The sequence below is a fragment of the Salvia miltiorrhiza genome, chromosome 3 (assembly GCF_028751815.1).
Source record: "Salvia miltiorrhiza cultivar Shanhuang (shh) chromosome 3, IMPLAD_Smil_shh, whole genome shotgun sequence".
NCBI lineage: Eukaryota > Viridiplantae > Streptophyta > Magnoliopsida > Lamiales > Lamiaceae > Salvia > Salvia miltiorrhiza.
Window position 1 is genome coordinate 2244265 of NC_080389.1, and position 21157 is coordinate 2265421.

The 21157-nt window shown below is 39.8% G+C and overlaps 2 protein-coding genes across 2 annotated transcripts in view; both read left to right on the top strand.

The window, feature by feature from the left end:
• The window catches only part of LOC131016821 (putative late blight resistance protein homolog R1C-3), a 629159-nt gene that overhangs the window by 320825 nt on the left and 287177 nt on the right, over positions 1-21157 (top strand). The gene's annotated exons all lie outside the window — the stretch shown is intronic.
• LOC131016883 (V-type proton ATPase subunit H-like) lies at positions 15760-20971 on the top strand. The gene is made up of 11 exons (XM_057945667.1): positions 15760-15945; positions 16193-16318; positions 17249-17351; positions 17432-17504; positions 17880-17945; positions 18032-18146; positions 19229-19390; positions 19504-19629; positions 19821-19946; positions 20132-20311; positions 20479-20971. The coding sequence occupies exons 1-11, from the start codon at positions 15910-15912 to the stop codon at positions 20725-20727; spliced, it is 1362 nt and encodes a 453-aa protein (XP_057801650.1). The 5' UTR covers positions 15760-15909; the 3' UTR covers positions 20728-20971.

Genomic DNA, 21157 nt, shown 5'->3' on the forward strand with positions numbered 1-21157 from the left:
CGTACTCACAATTAAGTTGGATGACTCAATTCATGAGCATAAAGACTGAAAGCCACATGTCAGAGAGGACTTACAATCAGATGTCTTCGATGATGAAAGCTGCTTTACCAGAGGGTAACAACTGTCCAGAAGACTTCTATAGTACGAAAAGAAATCTACGTGGTTTGGGTTTGCCAGTAGAGAAGATCGATTGCTGTGTTAATAACTGCATGTTGTATTGGGGGGAAACTAGTGAGCTACATAGTTGTATGTTCTGTGACCAATCACGATATAAGGACAGCTTGCGTGCATCTGGGAGTCGCAGAAAGAAACAAGTGCCCGCTAAACAGATGCACTATTTTCCCTTGACGCCCCGATTGCAGAGATTGTTTGCATCTCCTGCAACTGCTGAACATATGCGGTGGCATGCGACCTCCACAGACGATGGGATAATGCGCCACCCGGCCGACTCTCCGGCATGGAAACATTTGAATTCAGTCTAACCTGGATTCGCCGATGAGATTAGAAATGTGAGGTTGGGCCTCTCTACAGATGGTTTTGCCCCATTTGCACAATCAGGGTGTCAATATTCTTCTTGGCCAGTTATTGTCACGCCGTATAACCTGCCTCCGTGGTTGTGCATGAAAGAACAATTCATGTTCCTCACAGTCCTCGTGCCTGGCCCATCAAACCCAAAGATGAAGTTGGACGTATTCTTACAGCCATTGATACACGAGTTAAAATCTCTGTGGGAGGTTGGTGTGAACACTTACGACATATCGTTGAAGCAAAATTTCCAGATGCGAGCAGCTCTGATATGGACTATCAGTGATTTTCCAGCGTACGCTATGTTGTCTGGGTGGGGTACAGCTGGGAAATTGGCATGTCCACATTGCATGGAGAATACAGAAGCATTCACTTTGCCGATGAGTGGAAAACAATCGTGGTTTGATAATCATCGGAAGTTCTTACCTCCTAACCATGTGTTTAGGAGAAACAAAACTTCATTCTTGAGGAATAAGACATGCAATGTTGGTCCACCAGAACAAAGATCAGGAATACAAATCTTGAATCAAATCGAGGGGTTAGGCTTCGTGAAGGTTACCGAAGACTTCGATGGCAGGAACGCTCAACTCGCCAAATATCAAGATGTAGGGTGGAAAAAGAAAAGCATATTTTGGGATCTACCCTATTGGAGATATCTTTTGATTCGACATAATCTGGATGTCATGCACATTGAGAAAAATGTGTTTGATAACGTGTTTAATACTGTCCTGAATGTGAAGGGGAAGACAAAAGATACAGAAAAATCTAGAGAAGAATTGAACACCTTCTGCAAGCGGAAAGAGTTGAAGAAAGTGGATGGAACTCGAGGGTATCCGAAAGCATGTTATACGCTTGACAGGGAAGAGAAGAAGATCTTACTCCAATGGATCAAGAGTCTTAAGTTTCCCGATGGGTACGTGTCAAATATTAGTAGATGCGTTGACATGAACGCCCTGAAGATGCACAACATGAAAAGTCACGACTGTCACGTGTTCATGCAAATCCTTCTGCCTGTTGCATTTAAAGAACTTCTTCCTAAGAATGTTTGGGAGGCAATTACAGAGTTAAGTTTCTTCTTCAGAGAATTAACATCCCGCAACGTGGCCATATATGACATGAGAATACTGAGTGAGAAGATAGCTGTTACTCTTTGCAAACTTGAGCGTATCTTCCCGCCTAGTTTATTTGATTCAATGGAGCACCTACCAGTTCATTTGGCAGATGAGGCACGATTGGCTGGTCCAGTGCAATATCGGTGGATGTATCCTTTTGAAAGATATTTGAGGACATTAAAAAATCATATAAAAAACAAAGCCAAGGTTGAGGCGTCCATCGCCAATGCATACTTACTTGCAGAAATGTCAACCTTCTCTTCGTTTTACTTTGAAGATCAAATATCTACAAAGTGGACAACTTTGCCTCGCAATATTGAGATGCCCGTTGCTGAAAATGATGATCCTCTTTGTCTCGCCATATTCAAACCTATTGGGCGTTCACTTGGCCGAGGGACGAAGAGATACATGGATGAGCGCGAATGGCATGCTGCACACATGTATATTTTGAGCAATTGTGCAGAGGTTGCAGAGACATATAGAAAGTGAGTATTCTCGTTCAATTTACGTATAAGAAGTGTTCATCATATATAGGTGTTAACATATTTATTTGATTCTTTGTATCCAAGGATCTTCAAGGAGGAAAAACGATATGCAAATCCTTACATGACTGATGCAGAGTTTGAAGTCGCGTTTCACAACGAGTTTATTCTGTGGTTTAACCATTACGTAAGAGACGATAAATTTATGTTAAATATACATTTACTTACTCTAAAATTGGCTAGCAAACTTAAATGATATTTGTGTGAAACAGGTTTGTCGTCCTTGTAACGACGAGTTGAACCCTTATATTAGGTCGCTTGCAGCTGGACCATTAAGGGAGATTGAAACATACTCCGGCTATTTCGTGAATGGCTACAGGTTTCACACAACTGATCATGATAGAGAGAGTGCGACTGTGAACAGTGGCGTTTGCATAAAAGGTTCGGTCTATGGTAGTGATAGAGATGTGCTAGACTTTTATGGGCGTCTGCAAGAGGTTTGCGTGCTGGAGTATCCGGGGTATCCAATTAAGCAGACAGTCTTGTTCAACTGTGAATGGTTTGACTTGTCGGCTCAGGGAACTTCTATTGATACAGACTTCAAGTTAGTTTCACTGAACCACACACGAAGATATAAGAAGTATGATCCCTTTGTTTTGGCGAGTCAAGTAGTTCAAGTGTTTTACTGTCCCTATCCCAGTACGAACCAATCAAAGAAAAATTGGTGGTCAGCATGCAAAGTCAACGCAAGATCTAAGGTTGAAGTGTCTACTGCAGCATCTACATCAACATTAGATCAACCATTTCAAGAAGAAGTGGTTACTATTATGCCTACTCACACAAGTGTAGGCATTGAACAACCACTTCTCCTTCATCCCCTCGGTGGAGTCGTTGAGATTGAAGATGACGATGAAGCAGAAGACGATGATTCCCCGTTGACATCTAACGATAGTGATGATGATAGTAGTGATGCTTATGAATAAATGTAAATGCACATTTTGGTTGAATTTGATTGCAAATTTGTTATGTTTGTTAGTTACTGTTAATGTTACGTTTCGCTATATATTTGTTAATTTAATTGTATGCAACAGGCATCATGTCTACCTCTCGAGGTTTGTTGGGATTTGGGAGGCGATCTGGCGTTAATGCGCCAGAAGCTACAGCAGATACATCTGATGGGTCTGGGACGCATATTTCTGGGACTCCCGAGACTCCCAATGCTTCTAGTAGTTCACGGGCTAGAAGGCCTAGGGGCCCTACAGCTGCCGCTATCAGAGAGAGAGAGGTTAAGGCACCTGATGGGAGGACGGTATTTCAGAGGCATCCTGAGACTGGGTAAGTACATTAGTTAAAATTACTGTTTCTCGTACACCATGATTAAGTGACAAAATTACTTGTACACAGTGTTTTGTTGGAGCCCACTGGCCTGTCCAAAGCTTGCACGTGCACATTTAAGATGTTTGAAAACACAGGCGGGTACACATGGAAGTTGACGCCCCCGGCGATGAAGGATAAATTTTTTGATGAATTACAGGTACAATTAAATTTATAATACATATAAATATATCATATTAAATTGTTAAAATGTTTGATATTAAATTAATTCTCTTTCTTTTAACAGAAAGAGTTTACGTGGAAGCCCGAGGATGAGCATGACGTGAGGATCATGTGGGAGACAAAAGCCCGCAAAAGGTACTCCGACATGATGAGCGACTACAAGACAACTCTCAAGCAGTGTATCAGCCAAGGGAGAGAGATGTCTAGGCCCGTCTGGATGACTCCCGATTTCTGGACTGGACTCCGGGATTACTGGCATCAGCCCGAGGTTGAGGCTGTTTCAACTCGAGCTCGTGCCAACCGGATGTCCGAGCCCGATGGGGAGGGTACAGGGATCAGTAGGCACGTGGGCGGGTCCCAGTCGACTCGTATCCTGCAGCAGTATATGGTATGTAATTAACAAATAATTAAGTATATAAATTAAATTAATATATTGACTAATATAACTTATTTATCTTATATAAATGCATATACAGAGCTTGGATCCTGGTACTCCCCAGGATGCACCGAACTATGCCACCTTCCTCCGCCTCCACACGTACGCCGACGGAAGTTATACGTCGGAGAGAGATGCTAGAATTGACGTAAGTGTTTAAGTTTATTCAAATATTTAGTGAATGTATTTATTTTCTAACAATTATGCATTGTTATGTATGTATTAGGCCGAGGTTCATCGACTGGCCGCTGCCACAGGACGACAGGAGTGGCTAGACGAGGTGTATTTGGAGGTGGTGCAAATTGATAGGTCACGGATCTATGGCGTCGGGAGTGCCGGGCAGAGTCAGGCTAGTAGGGGGTCTATCCGCAGCACGGGCACTTCTGCGGTGTCTCAGCAGCTTTATGAGACACGGATCTCCACGCTGGAGGAGCGATTGGCGGCAGAGCAAGCACAACGCCAACAGATAGAGGAGCGCATGGCGGCAGAGCAAGCAGAACGCCAACAGATGCAGGACCGCGTGGCTCAATTGGAGGCGTTTATGAGGATGTATAATGCTCCGCCACCTCCATACCCTGATGCCGATGATGATGATGATGATGATGATGCTTAGACTTATGTTTATGTTTTCAAACAAAATTACATTTGCACTTTCTTTTCAAATTTATGTTTTATTGAACTATATATTTCAAGTGCTTTAATTATTAAAACTATAAATGTTTTATATATTTATGGCAATGATGATGATGATTGCATTTAACATAAACAAATAAATTCAAATCACATTATAATAACCAAATTAAAACACTTTTGGTGTATTAATGTTAAAAAAAAAAATTAATTAATTAATTAATTAATTAATTATTAAATATTAATTAAATATTTTACCGACGATAAAAATAAGGACCGAAACGAACTCGCTCACTAATTAACAACATATTTAAGGTATTATCTCCACATATTCAAAGATTATAATTATATGAGTGAGTATATAGCATTTAAATGAATTAATAGATGTAGATATATCAATAATACGAGTGTTCTGTACTGGTGATCACTCGAAAAGAATTTCAAAGTTAAGCGTGCTTGACACATAGCACAAGCAAGATGGGTGACCCACTGGGAAGTCGGGTCGCCGACTGGGAAGTTCGTCTAAAGTATGCAATACCGTATAAATACGGAAATAAATTGTGGATATACAATATACAATATACAATAAAATAAATAAATAAATAAATAAATAAAATAAAATAAAATAAAATAAAAAAATAAAATAAAAAACATTACCGTGGGCAAAACGCCGTCGGTAGTTACCGACGGCAATTTCCCCTCGGTAAATACCCGGCCATCCTCCGGCGTGACCCACCGGCCGGCGGTAGATTTTTACTGACGGCGATTCGCCGCCGCTAGTTAGCGGCGGTAATCGCCGTCGGTAGTTTTCCGGCAGGGTCAGCCGGACTCCGGTGGCTCTCTACCGACGGCAAAATAGCCCTCGGTAACTAGCGGCGGTGTCTGCCGCCGCTATTTCTCCGGCTAGGCTCCGCCGTTTAACGGCGACAATTCCGGCGGCATCGCCGCCGTTAACTGCCGACGGCGGATGTTCGCCGCCGTTATTGTCGTTGCCGACGAACCGTTTAGCGGCGGGAGATTGCCGCCGTTATCGCCGCCGGTAACACTATTTACCGGCGGCCGTCTTTTGTTACCGACGGCATTTAGCCGTCGGTAATCAGCGCTTTTTTTGTAGTGACTTATCTGTGTTTTTTAACCGACTTGTGACCCACGACTCGCGCCCAGCTTGCCCCAACCTGCGCCCCAGTCCTTTCTTAACCCGTCTCACCCATATACTCATTCTTGCACAAGCTTTTGCCAATTTAATAATATCTTAGAGGCATTGCACCCAATCTATAGGTTCCTTATTATCCATTTGTTTTAGCATTATTGAAAGTTGATCTTGCTGGAAATCATAATAAAAAGAAAGGAGAAAAGGAGCGAAAAATGTTGATGAAGAACAAAAGGACAAAAAGAATGAAAGAATAAAGAATATTTTTTTATATCGAAAAGATAAAGAATTCTATTTGAGAGATAAAGGGCTTAAGAACTGTACTTTTGTTGGAGACAGATATCAAAACGTAGCTCCAAATGCTACGTTAATTGGAATAAAATAATTCAAAGAACTAAAATAATTGGTACTATTAGGCCAAATTAAATAAGCAATTTCCTTAGATATTTTAAGCTGTCTCATTTGAACTGATCAAACTATATATGGCTACATTTATCCCATTTGTCCTTATTATTTGATGTTTAAACTTTCATCCTTTAATATATGAATATATATAATAATTTATTTACATATATAACTATTATTTTTTGACATCTGTACAAGAATCTAGTGTAGTTGCTCGGCCTGCAATAAGAAGAATGGCCTGCACACATTTTTTCTTATATATTAATTTTATTACTATTTTATTCATAGTTTGTATATATAGTGATTTTCATCCTTCACTCGACTTGTTTGATTATTGTCTCTTCTTTTTGTTGTATGTGTATTCTGACTGTAATGTTATTGAGAAAATAATAATGGGATCTATGCTAGTTGACACTATATGAAGTTGGAAGTTGATATTTGGCCGTAAAATGAAGTTTTATTCGACTATTATGCCGGTGAGCATGTAAATATATATTGTTTCTATTGAATTTGTTAGGTTATGAAAGGTGGTAGTACACTCAATTTGAGTTAATTGAATATAAATACACAAACTATACTCAAATTTTAGTTTTCAATCAAATCTATTTTTTGATAAAAAAAAAACATTAATTTTTAATCTTTTTGAAATATGACCTGACTCCAAAAGTTCATTAGGCAATAACTTGATTGTCTGTATTCTGATGGACAATCTGAAGGTACCGTTGGAAAGTTATTGACTTTATCTTTCTAATAATATATTGTTGGGTTTTGATCACTGAAAGTGATCGGAAAAAAAGGGAAAAATTAGAATTTCGTGACATCAACTTTCATGCCATGTTTTTACTACTTTCGGTAACGAAAACTCAACTATATATGTATCATTAGAAAGATAATGTCAAAAGCTTTCGAACGGTACCTTCAGATTGCCCATCAAACTTCAGACAATCAAGTTATTAGTTGACGAACTTTTGATTCATGTCAAATTTGAAAAAAGTAAAAATTTATTTTTTTACCATCAAAATAGATTTGGTTAAAAAGTAAAATTTGAGTATAATTTTATGCATTTATAGAAATATAATGGATTCAATTTCTTAGTCCAATATTGAATTTTTTCTAAAATTTAATTAGATTAGATTTGGACTCAATTAGAAGCCCGCGTAGATTGATAAATGGGGTAATGTTACAACTATAATGGGCTAAGACTTTATTATATATTTGCCCAATAAATCAATAATGATTATAATTTCACTTAGATAATCATGTCAACATCTAATACTCGATTTAGATCCATTAAATGCTTATTGGACTTATTTTAATTGGGCCCGTTTCAGTGACCCGTATGAAGCGGAATGCTTTGACCCGACCCGTAAAATTTTTCATTATATTCTACTTTTAAATCTAATCACGAAACATATAAAATGAAGGGTTAATGGTTGAAAATACCCTTTTTCATAGATAAAACCTAAAATGTACCCACCTATTTTAAAACATACAAAATGTACCCACTTTGGACAATTTTGCCCTCTAGCTATTTCCACCCTTTGACTTGCTATTTCCAAGAATTTCCCTATACTTCATTATATGCATTAAAATTGGGCTTAAAGGGTATATCGGCTGGAAACTTTCCTCGTGCCCGATAGATTACCTGGTAATCTGGGTCTGGACTGTGAGACAACGCCACGTACCTTTAAGCAAAAACAGTTAAAAAAGATCCTTGTTTAAAATGGTATCAAAGCGGGTTTTTATAGAGGAATTATATAATTTTTAATTTATTTTTATGATTAACCCATGTGGGAGGAGACTCCATTAAAACTTATGGATCCGGACGAGTGTCCGAGATGTGTACACTACAGGAACTCTCTCCAAAATTTGGAGATAGAAATCGGTCACTTTCTTAGTGACCTAAGATGGAACAATCGAGTCCTCATCACCAACCTAAGACGAGGAGGAGATATTGAACTTATTCGCAATATTATTGTGAGTATCCAGGGCTATCATCGGCAACTGATGATAATGGCTGCATCCAGAGCAACCATTGAACAAAGAATGGAGGAGGTCCATCAGTCCCACGATTGATGGAACCAAAAGACAAGGCGAGTGTAGCCTTTCCAGGCTATCAAAAGATCGAGCCAAGTTCTTCCGACAATGTCAACTTGCGGGAGATCCAAAAGACGGTGGAATATTATGGCGTCAAGCTGTACGATCTACCGATGGAGCTAAGCAGAATATCACTCCAACAAGAGGAAATTCTAACCCTCTTGCGTGATATCCAGAGAAAAATGGAGAAGATCGAAAGGCGAAAACCATGTTCCGGAAAAATTCGGAATCAATGGTCCAAAGACCCGACGTCCACCTCTCTATTTGATGCAACACCCAAAGAGTTGCAGCCGGAGGACATAATCCGAATCATGAAAGGCAAATATCATGAATAGCCTTGATAGAATCGGATTGGAAGATCTACAGGAGTTAGCAGAATCTTTTGCTAACCTCAACATGGTTGATCTAAAGATGAACCAAGAAGATGAGGTTCCCAAAAAAGAGCCTCGAGAAGGAGCGCCACTGAAAGGTTCAGCTCAAGATAGTACGAGCGAGTTCCAACGAACCAGGCGACGGAGGCCTCAGATGCAGGACACTCCTGTAGGAAAGGTCACACTGGAACCAATCCATCCATATGGATTGATTCTTAACCTCGACGAAGCCAGTTTCAAAGATTGGGAGGATCTCATCGACGAATGGGCTTCATCATTAAAGGTCGTGATTGCCACAATTGATTACGACAAAAAGGAATTTGCCAGAGTCTTCGAAGCCAGCTTGGCGGGGATGGCAAAACAATACTGGGAAAAACTTTCAGTTCCAGTAAGGAATGAAATGTTTAGTAGCACTGACATGAATGATATCATCAAGGAAGTTACTAAACAAATAAAAATTCATTTCTTGGGAATGGATTTTTTCGAAGGATCTGCAGAGGAAAAGCGCAAGAAATATCAACAAGCACTACACAATTTGAGGTTGATAGTGCTAGAGCCAAAAGCTCTTAATAAATTTCTGCGCCTATACACCCTATATGTCCATATGGGGGAAGTAGACAACAAGATGGCCATGGATCTCTTTTTTCCAAAGTTTCCAAGTCCATGGAGGGAAATGCTCATCAACGAGTATGTTTCACCAGGAGAATATCCACTTGATAGCGCTTCAAGGAGGATGTCTTATGTTCACAAGAAGCTGTCTGAATGGTGCCAGAAGGCAGCGGACCAGAGGAATCTCAAAAGATTGAGAAGACTCAACAAAAGAGCCCCATTGATATGCGACAACCTTGATCTTCCAACAGAGATTGGTGCGGAGTTGCTGTATCAAAGGAGGAGCCGAAAGAAACATAGGTATCAACCCTATGAAAGAAAGTCCAGAAGAAGTTCTTGGAAGCCAAGAACTAGGTGGACCAGACAGAAGGCACGCTCCTACAAGTCAGGCCAACGGAGCGGACCATCAAGAAACCAATTCTCAAATCAAAAGAGAATCCCGGTGAGAAAAACTTTCAGGCGCACTCAGGCCAAAGTAAATGAAAGTTTCAAGGATTGTAACTGCTGGACGTGCGGTGCAAAAGGGCATATTTCAACCAATTGCCCAGACAACGAGAAAAGGGAGATGAGAAGCTTCGAATCCACACCAGATATCGAAGAAGCTATCTACTACCAGAAATTGATACCCGTGTATCGATTTGAAGATATATCCTCTGATGAGAGTATATATGAGCAAGAAGAGGTCTTTAGTTCTGAAGATTCGGAGATGTCCGATGGATCAACCGGAGACGAGTCAGACTAAAGAGGAACACGAGATCCACCACACCCAGAAGGAGGATCAGAATGGGTTTACTAGCCATTTTCTGATTCCACAAGAAGAGGTGGTGAATAAACTCGTGAAGAAACTCAACAAGGAAATTGGAGAAGTACAAACCCACCAAGGGTTCTCCAATGGAAGATTGAATCGAGTTCTTAATAGCTTGATACCATCAAAAAGGAAGCATCATGTCTATTTTGGTGTTACAAACCAAGAAACGGCGCTTCCAATCGAGATTACAAGTAATCAGGTGGAAATCCAGCTGGTTCCGTCTGAGGACATTATGCAGGACCTCCAGAAAATGAAGCCAGAAGTCGCTTGCACGATAAAATGGATTCATATTGGAGCCATTCAGTTGGTGATCAAATCATCCCTTACCCCAGGGACAGACCAACCAATTGATGTCGCACTTTGCGACAAAAGAATCAGAGATACTAGAGCTTCAGTTCTTGGAGCTTTTTCAGGCAATCTCTATGCCAAGAGGATTATAACAGAATTCTACCCACAGATCTCTTATAATCTGCAAGATTCATCCTTCAGCCGGGCCCTGACACTCTATCAGGACTACAAGAAGAAGGAGCTAATGACGGATGGAAATAGGCCATACTCACTGACTTATCAAGTCTCGTATGCCTTATCAAATTCCCATCACACGGAATTATTTCTGGGAAAGAAATTCATTGAAATTCCAGAAATATTCAAAGAAGTTGCCAAGGCGGTCAATCCAAACCGAGTAGGAACTCCTCAGATTGGGGAAATCGACATCGATGTTGGAGACAAGCCGATACTTAGCCATACCCAGAGTCTCAGACTGGGTGAACCAAGGCTATCATTCCAAGGAAATAGGCTGACGTCAGGGCCTATTACAAGAAGTTTCTCTCAGTCATACGAGAGAAGGGCAATCCAGGAAACACCAGTCCCGGACATGAGAATTAAACTCAAATGTCCCGAAGGATGGAGACAGGTTTCCACGAGAATCGATACAACCAACAAGGAAAACCAGTTTCCTTGCAGTTCGTTGTATTATCTGGCGAATCCAGGAGACAACCGATACATCGGAACTCTAAAGGTTGGAGACTTTGAAATCCAAACCGAAGGACAAGCCGGACAAGAAGCAGATGTCCTGATCCTAGGACGAGATTTCCTTGACAAATATAAACCATGGTCATGGAAATCAGGAAGAATGGAGATCACCATTGGACGCCAAAGAGTGATGATCCAATGACCAGCCCATTCTCAATATACATCTCGGTGGGGATGTTATACGAGAAATACAAAGCAGAATATTTTGCTGCTTATGTGGATTCGGGAGCAGGAATCTGTACAGCAAAACGAGGAGTCTTTCCAGCAGAAGTGGAAGAAGATCTACCTCGAATTGCGGGAAGGGATTTCTCCAAAAAGATTTTGCTCTTATCAAAAGGAGTAAAACAGACGGAAATATTGATCGGCGGGGCAGGACAGACACCTTGGTACAAGGTCAAAACTCCACCAATTTATTTCCATGATACCGGAGCAGATATATTATTTGGAAATAATTTTCTGCAAAGCTTCAAGCGGTACATACAAGACAATGAAGCCAGACGGCTAGTGTTCACAACCAATTGTGACCACAAAATCATTGTGCAAAGGCTCGGTGGAGCTTTTCATAGATCAATGCCAATCAAATTTCGCAGCAAGCGTGGTGATGATGGCAGACTCCGGAGACCTCAAATGAAGGATCAAAGGAGATTCGGAGAAGTTTTGCTCAAATGCAGAACTGAGGGATTCCCAAATCTCTCTGAGGAAGAAACTCAAATCCTCAAAGTATCCCTGATATCACACAAAGATATCAAGGAAGACGAACAGGTGTCCATTGCCGACGTCAAAAGGAGAATCCAGAAGTGTTACCACGAGGATCCTTTGGCATGGTGGAACAAGAACCAGCTCAGAGCAACCTTAAAAGTTAAAACTGGAAAGGAGCATGAGTTCGTAAGGTTCAGACCTATCCTGATGAATCCTCAAGATCAAAAGGATATGGGGAGTATAATCAAGGAACACCTTGATTTAAAACTGATCGAAGATGGAAGATCACCCTATAGTAGTCCGGGATTTCTGGTAAGAAACCATGGGGAGATCAAGCGAGGAAAACCAAGATTAGTCATTAATTATAAAGGGATTAATGATATTCTTGAGTTTGATGGATACTTCATCCCAAGCAGAGAACACCTTATCGACTGCATTAGAAATGCAAGGGTATTCTCAAAGTTCGATTGCAAGTCAGGTTTTTACCAGATTCGCATGGAGGAAGGGAGTAAGAAGTTCACAGCCTTCTCAACTCCACAGGGACATTATGTATGGAATGTCATGCCAATGGGGTTAGCCAACGCGCCTCAGATATTCCAAAGGAAGATGGATAATCTATTTAAGGATTATTCTTCGTTTATGTTTGTTTATATTGATGACATCCTTATTGCATCAAAAAACATTCATGAACATGTCAGGCATCTGGAGATCTTTGCTGATGTTTGCCAACAAGAAGGACTAGTGCTGTCAGAAAAGAAGGCAGTTATAGCTACCCAAAAGATGGAGTTTCTGGGGATTGAGATTGATGAATCTGGGATCATTCTACAAGATCATATTGTGGAAAAGGTCCGGAATTTTCCAGAAGATCTCAAGGAAAAGAAGCAGCTCCAAAGCTTTCTCGGAGTTGTTAACTTTGCAGGAATGTTCATCAAAAATCTTGCAGAGCACAGGAAAATCTTTAGTCCATTACTAAAGAAAGATGTTCCATTTATTTGGAAGGAAGAACATCGAGAGGGTATAAAGAAGTTGAAAGAGATTTGCAAAAATCTCCCAAAACTTTCAATACCACAAGACGAGGATGATTTGGTCCTCTACACGGATGCGAGTGATTTCTGGTGGGCAGCAGTGCTTACAAAGATCACCCCATATGGAGAAGAACCTTGCAGATACTGTAGCGGTCTTTTCTCCGACGACGAAGCTGTGCGATGGCACATCAACGAGAAAGAATTCTTTGCAGTTCGAAAGGCGTTTAAAAAATGGCCGCTTTTCTTACTAGCTAAAAAATTCGTTTTGAAAGTTGATAACACTAACGTTAAAGCTTTCTTAACAAAAAAGTTTGAATCTAAACCCGAAAGGGCTAGATTAATTAGATGGCAAGCAGAATGCCAATATTATGATTATGATATTGTCGTTTTGAAATCTGACCAGAATGTTCTTGCAGATTTCCTTACAAGGGATGGAGCTCCCTGAAGTGGAGGCCATCGAGGCAATACAGGCGCAGCTCTTTGAAAGCCTAGAGCTGCTACAACAAGAGTGGCACAGATGTGTGCTGCATACTAAACAAGCAGGAAAGATACAAGCGGCTGACGAAGCCAAAGTATCTAGCCAAATTGATGTCTGTTTCATGAAGATGTTCAATCTTCAGGAAGCAACCGAAAAGCCGCTCTTGCGCGCAGTCCGTGAAAATCGGGCTAAAGCAATGCTTTCCGTACAGGGCGGATTACCTGTAGCAGGGGATTCAAGTACCCCTAGCCCAAGTCCTGAGAGAATGGCTTCACAGCCGGACGCTCGAGGAAAAGATGTTGTTAAGGAGTCAATCCCTGAAGCAACATGTCAACCCTCCACCTCTGGGGTAAAAGAGGGAGAGATCAGCCTTAGGCCCATGACAGGCCAAGTTAAGGTTGATACTAATCTTTTTATTCCTTCTCCTTCTTGGCAGAATTATCAAGACAAGTGGGAGAAACTTCTTACGAGAAGAGGCATTAATCCGGGAAATTGCCGGGTTGATGTTGCAGGAAAATATCCAAGGGTTTGGTTCACTCCAGGAGCCAATCCAAACGATGTAAAGGAATGGTATGAATTTGGGGCATTAGCTTCAGTTTATACCACTTCTCCGGCTTTCACCGAAATCAAGGGTCTACCCAAATGGATCCAGAAAACGGTGTTCGACACATGGGAGAACAACGAGTCCCTCAAAAGGGGAGATGTCCTGGAACTGTATTTCTTCAGTGCAGCTCCAGAACCAGTTGGCAAGGGAGTCTACGAAGCCTTCCATTTCATCAAGCTTCGGAGGCCAGATACAGGAGCTTTGAATCGAATCAAAGTTCCTGAGTTTAATGCCGCAATCGTCTCAACAATCCCGGAGGATCAAATCTCCACGAGACGAGCATGGGGTCTTTGGGTCTGTCTCACAGAGATGGACAAAATGAAGTCCAGGTTCAAGTTCAATCAAAGCTCGGATCTGGGAACGTTCCTGGTCAACACAATGACAGGAACCACCACTCAGTTTGCTGAAAAGTCTTTTGAAGACAAGAGGCAAACAATCTGGAGTAACAGGATAGCGGGGAGCAAAGAGACTCGTCGCAAATTCTGCAATATGGCTCATGTAAGCCATTGGATCGATAGGATCTGCGATCAATGCTCATCGCAGAAGGAGCCAGAATTCGGCAAAGGATTCTTTCCGAAGCCGGATAAAAGGAGATTCCGGTCTGATGAACATGACAAGCATCAGACCCCAAAGGGAAGGACACCTCGGGCACCAAAAAAGTAAGGTGGCCGACAGAATATTTTGAATCATGTGATTCACAGCCAGGATCACACCCACAAAAGAAACGACAAAAGTGGGTGGAAGAACAGGAGGACCACTTACCAAAAGCTTCAGGACAAAAGTAAGTGGAGAAGAAAGCAGCCGGCCCCTACCAGCATTATTACAAGAAGATAAAGAAGGGGTCCAGTACCATGTGAGGCCACTAACAAACGTCGGCAATAATGGCCAACAAAAGAAGGTGGATGTCACAATCAAGCAAGCTGGCCACAAAGGAAGAATCCGAGGCCACCAACCAAGCAATTATAGAGGGGCTCAAACCTCTATATAAACACAAGAGCTGGAGAGAAGAAGGGCATCAGAAAAATCACACCCATTTCACACAACACACATCTTCTCTCTAGAAAATTATCTTTGTAATTTTAATTTTGTTTTCAAAGTTTTTCGTTTTTGTTCCTTTTTATTTTTATGTACACAAGTACTGGCTACTATGAGTAGCTAGACAAGTTAGTCTCCTCCTTTGGGGAGTTTTTATGAAATAAAATTAATTATTATATAATTCCTCTATAAACGCTGAGTTTTTGTCCAACTATTCCGGGTTGAGTAAAAATATTTTCTTTATTTTTCCAACATATTATTTAGTCGGCACTTAGTGAAGGAGAAGGGTTGCAACCATCTCTTGCGAGTGTGTGGTTGGTGCGTGCCGGGGAGGCAGACGAGCCGTAAAACGCAACAAGACCGACTCCTGAAGAAGACCAGTCGACGAAGGTATAATGTTGGTTTAATTTAAGAATTATTTTGAAGTGTTTACGGAAGCATGTTGGGCCTGTTTACTGTTTAAAAACATAAATGATTATAATGAATTATAGAGAATAGTTTGCTTAAGGGTATTTGGTATAATGCTCGACGCGCTCGACATGCTCGATGAAATACTCGACATGCTCGACAAACTGTTGGCGAGCAGAATACTAAAATAGGCATAAGGGTATTATTGTCCTAGATGGGTAGATTTTATATGTTTGGTAAAGGGTGGGTACATTTTTGTTTTTGTCTTTGAAAAGGGGTACTTTCCATTTTGCCTCTAAAATGAATATAAAATTTAAAAAACGTTAATACAAAAAATCACATATAACTACCATTTTGTTTGATTGGTTTCTGCTGCTCACGCTCTCTCTCTACACTGGCGGATTTTCTCTCTCTAGATTCCGATCTGTTTCAGGCAAACTCAGAGAATGCCAGCGGACCACGGGGAGCTCTCCTCCGACGAGGTATGCCGCCACCTATTCATAAACTTCGCATGTATGCGTGTGCTCAATTTAATCTGTTAAGGGCTCCAAATTGGCTGATTGATTATCTTTCTGAAATGTTGGCATTTGCCACTCCAAAATGGTGGCGAATTTCGTTGGTTGTGGTTTTTAAGCTGTGATTATGACCTAATTGTCAGAAGTTACGGGATTCTGTGTGGTTAAGGGTATGATTTCGTTGTGTTGGTGACGCTATTGAATTTGTGTGAAGGTCTTGAGGAGGGATATTCCATGGGAGACTTATATGACGACTAAGCTGATCACGGGGACCGGGCTTCAGCTGCTGCGGCGGTATGATAAGAAGCCGGAGGCTTACAAGGCTCAACTGCTGGATGATGTAATCATCTTACTGCTGATTGTGTATATATTCCTTTTCGAAGATGATATTTGCAAGTTGTTTTATGATTTATTTGTTTGTTAACATGCATTTGGAATGAATTGTTTGCTAATAAGTTTTCTGTTGAGGACTTGGGAGAGTGTGGAAATGAGATAAATTTGACGTTGGGAGTTTCAATTAAATTTCATGTGCGTAGAAGACGACTGTCTACTGATATAAAGTCGGAATACATACACACACACATATAGGAACATACATTATATATGTCTTTTTTGGATGGGATGATGTGTTTTTCTATTAAGGGTGCGTTCTCTATAGTTGTAAATTTATCATGGGAAAATGGAGGGATAAACAAAATTTTACTCTTTAAATCCTTCCTTTCTTTTCCCTTATTTCCTAAAAAATAAAATTTGACCCTTACTCATTCCTCATTTTCACTACAAATGAGGGATAATATTATCACACCAAAAATGGAGGGATAATATTATCCCTCCTTTGTAGTGAAAAGGAGGAATGAATAAGGTCAAATTCTAGTTTGTGGAAAATGAGGAAAAAGAAATGAAGGATTTAAAGGATGAAATTTTATTTATCCCTCTTTTTCCCATGATAAATTTACAACCAAAGAGAACGCACCCTAAAAATAAGAAATGAAAGAGTTGAAGGAAAAAAGAAAAAAGATACTATTTGACAGTTACCCTTGAATCTTGAGTAAACTTTGATACAGTTGGAGATTTTTATTTTATGGTTTTGGCATTTGGTTTCCATAATTGGCTGTATATTAGCTCTCCTAGTTATGCTTATGACTTACTGCATGTTCAAATGAACACTCAAGAGTCAAGAGTGATGGAAAATCAATTGATATGTTTATAAATCTCTTTAATTCACAATTGTCAGCAAACAGTACTTTGATAGTTGGAAAAACTGTTGCAGGATGGTCCATCTTATGTTCGTATCTTTGTGAGTATTTTGCGCGACATATTCAAGGAAGAAACTGTTGAATATGTATTGGCTCTTATTGATGAAATGCTTTCAGGTGAGGGACAGAATATACATGATTATCAATTGAATTTTGTAACATCAACTGGCTAAGTGTTTTTTCCTATTCCATGGCAGCAAACCCCAAAAGAGCTAGACTATTTCACGATAAGTCTCTCTCCAATGAGGATATTTATGAGCCTTTCCTGAGGCAAGGATTCTGATCCTGCTACTTTTGCATCTCATAGTTATTAGAATGTCGAGTAAGATAGAATTAGTATGTTGATTTAAGTTCTACTATCTCGCTTTTTCCTTGTACCTTTGCTCTAAAGAAGATCTGTACTTCCCAAAATAGATAAAATGAAAATTGAGTTAGATAAATGCTGCATTGTTGGTAATAAATGTTGCCTGTTGGTGTTATCAATCAAAGGCTGTTGTTAATTTTAATTCATATGTCAAACTGTTTTCTCTTGCATGTAAATGAGCTGGATTGTCAACACCTCATATTAAATGAAACAGCATTGTCATGTGTTATGAGGTTCTTCATGTCCTTTTAATGGATAACAGGCACTCATTTATTTTGCAGATTGCTCTGGAAAGGTAACTGGTTTATACAAGAGAAGAGTTGTAAGATACTTTCTATGATAGTAGGGTATGAATCGACGAACATGCCTCACTTTGCATGCAAACTATATTGGTCATCTTCATGCGTAACTTTCCTTATTTTTTTAATTCCAGTGAAAGGCCAAAATCTCACGAGACTGCCACCTCTAATGGGGCTTCACATTCAAAGAAGGAACTTACTACTACAGATGAAGTTTTTAAGGGGTTGATTGAGTGGCTATCGACTCAGGTATATGCTTTCGAATTTTTTTATTAGTTTTATTATGCCCATGACTGAGGTTCCCAACATGTTTGATGGAACTCCTTATATCATGCCTCTGCCATCATGTCAAAGGAAACTTTAGCAATGTGAAATAATTCATATATTGTACTCGGATAAATTTAATACGTTTGACTGAACAAGCTGTGGTACACTTCGAACTTGAGAGGATATTTTTAGATATCTGTTTTTCGACTTTTTGCTTGACAAGTAAGAGATTTAAACACACAACCGTCCTGAAACCAGTATGCTGTATTTACAGAATTAACTGTACTATAGTTACACTTCTGATGTGAACATGCAACTCTGTGAATTTATAATGACTTATGTGACTGTTCAAAACTGCTTAGCTTAATTACACTACATGGTCTGATATGAAAAGTAACTTCTGGTGTTGTGTAATGCTGGTAATGTGATGTGATGGTGATATAATTTGCTAGTGGAGAAAGTAGCCTTCCATTTTTATAAGATGAATTTACATTGTACAAGGTTACTTTGATTTTGCAATGTTCTAGGCTACTACTGTGGTATCTGTTTATGAATATTTTGAAGGATGAACCTAAAAAAGGTCTGGTGTCAGGTGGACCTGCTTCAATTTAAAGTTTCATGTAGTATAAGCATTTTAATAAGTTATAGTTATACTCCCTCCATCCCATTTGACTTGGCCTGTGTTCCTTTTCGGGCTGTCCCACTTGACTTGGCCTGTTTCATTTTCGTGTAATCACTTTACACTGCATTAAATACAAGCCCATATACCTTTACACTATAATTTTACTCTCCTATAACCATGTCAAAAAGAAATAGGCCAAGTCGGCTGGGACGGATGGAGTAGTATTTTGTGTTGAATATCTTTTTCTTATTTGAAAGACCTATATGTTAGTTTAGAAAAACCAATATGTTTTGAGCTTTAAAAGCTTTAAAAGTTTAGTGGGGAGAGTGTTTTTTTGTCGTTGGAATTGAGTATGGTGGAAATAAAGTGGTGAGTATACAAATGAGATATTTCACCAGAATAATGTTTTTTCTCAGCAATCCTTGTCTATCTGCGTTTACAGCTGAAGAAGCCATCACATCCTAGCCGTAGCGTTCTGACAGCTATTAATTCACTTGCAACTCTACTGAGAGAACCTTCTGCACGGTCTTTATTTGTTCAAGAAGATGGAGTGAAGTTGCTCATTCCTCTGATCAACCCAGTTTCCAACCAGCAATCCATACAGGTATATACTCCAAACATTGGCTTTTCAGAATCCGTTAAGTTAGTTGGTTCATTACGCAAGTAGAGATGGAAATTTTCGTGATGCATGATTTCTCATGATTGGATTTGAAACAGCTCCTCTATGAAACATGCCTTTGTGTCTGGCTCCTGTCTTACTATGAACCTGCAATTGAGTACCTGGCTACTTCCAGGTCCTTGCCACGGTTGATTGAAGTTGTCAAGGGATCCACAAAAGAAAAGGTGAATTCTTTTTTTTTTTTTTTTTTGTGTCCCATAAAAATTGAGACAAGCATATGCACATTTTATATCCTTTTCTATGTCATTACATCAACCATCAGCCTCCACATTGACAATTGATATGAATATTTTGCATCTCATTTAAAGATTTTTCTCTCTTTCCCTCCGGGAATAACTCTATCAACTTATGATAGGTTGTCAGGGTAGTTGTCTTGACTCTCAGAAATTTGCTGCACAAAGGGACTTTCGGTGCTCAAATGGTGGACCTTGAATTACCACAGGTTGTTCAGAATTTGAAAGGCCAAGCATGGAGCGATGAGGTGAGAAATACCTGTTCTCTGTTAAGGATATTTGGCTGATTGCAATGTCTTTCTTACTTTCTGCTGAGACGAGTGGAGTTTCCCTCAGGTCTCAGGCACTAGCAACCTAATTCCCTCTGCTTCTAGGGCGATCTTTCTTATTCCTCTCTGGTCCTTGACCCGTTGTCATCAAACTTTTTCTGCAGGATCTTATGGAAGCTCTGAACCAACTGGAACAAGGGTTGAAAGATAACATCAAGAAGCTAAGTTCGTTCGAGAAATATAAGCAGGAAGTCCTCCTAGGACATCTTGATTGGTCTCCCATGCATAAAGATCCTATTTTCTGGAGGGAGAACATCACTTGTTTCGAAGAACACGATTTTCAGGTTCGAACTCTCTGTGACTAGACACTCTCCATCATCATTCCGAGATTCTTGTCCTTTGCTCTCCACCTTCTGCAACATTATGAATTATACTATGAATGATCTGAGCATAATGTTTGATACTCATCTCTCCTTTTACGTAAAACTGATCATTCACATAACCACCACAGGTTCTAAGGGTCCTCATAACAATTCTGGACACATCCTCCGACCCTAGGACGCTTGCTGTCGCCTGCTATGATCTCTCGCAGTTTGTTCAGTGCCATCCGGCTGGGAGAGTCATCGTGAACGACCTCAAGGCGAAGGAGCGAGTGATGAAATTGATGAACCATGAAAATTCAGAAGTCACTAAAAATGCCCTGCTCTGCATTCAAAGGCTATTCCTTGGTGCCAAATATGCAAGCTTCTTGCAGGTTTAAATTTATTGTTCATATACGTCTTTGGATTATCGTTCGTGAGCACCTTCTGCGGATTAACAGATCGCGATATTTTAATCTGTTACTATTTATATTTTCTCAGTCATGATACAATAAGATGAAGCTTCACATTTGTATTTCAAATATGTATCAGTAATAAGCTTCCTACATGTTGATATCATATATTGAATGATTTTGATTCGAGTTAAACAGGCATACGTGAATAGAAGATGAAACAATCATCAAAGATGATTTATGTGTGGTGTAAATATCATATGTTGAATGATTTTAATTCGAGTTAAACATGAATATTTATTTATTTATATTTTTTTAGAGTGGGATAGTATGTTGAGTTTTGGATATGCTAACTGAATTTTACATTATTACTAGTTTTTATTAAAATGAAATAAACAATTAAGTTCAATATAAAACA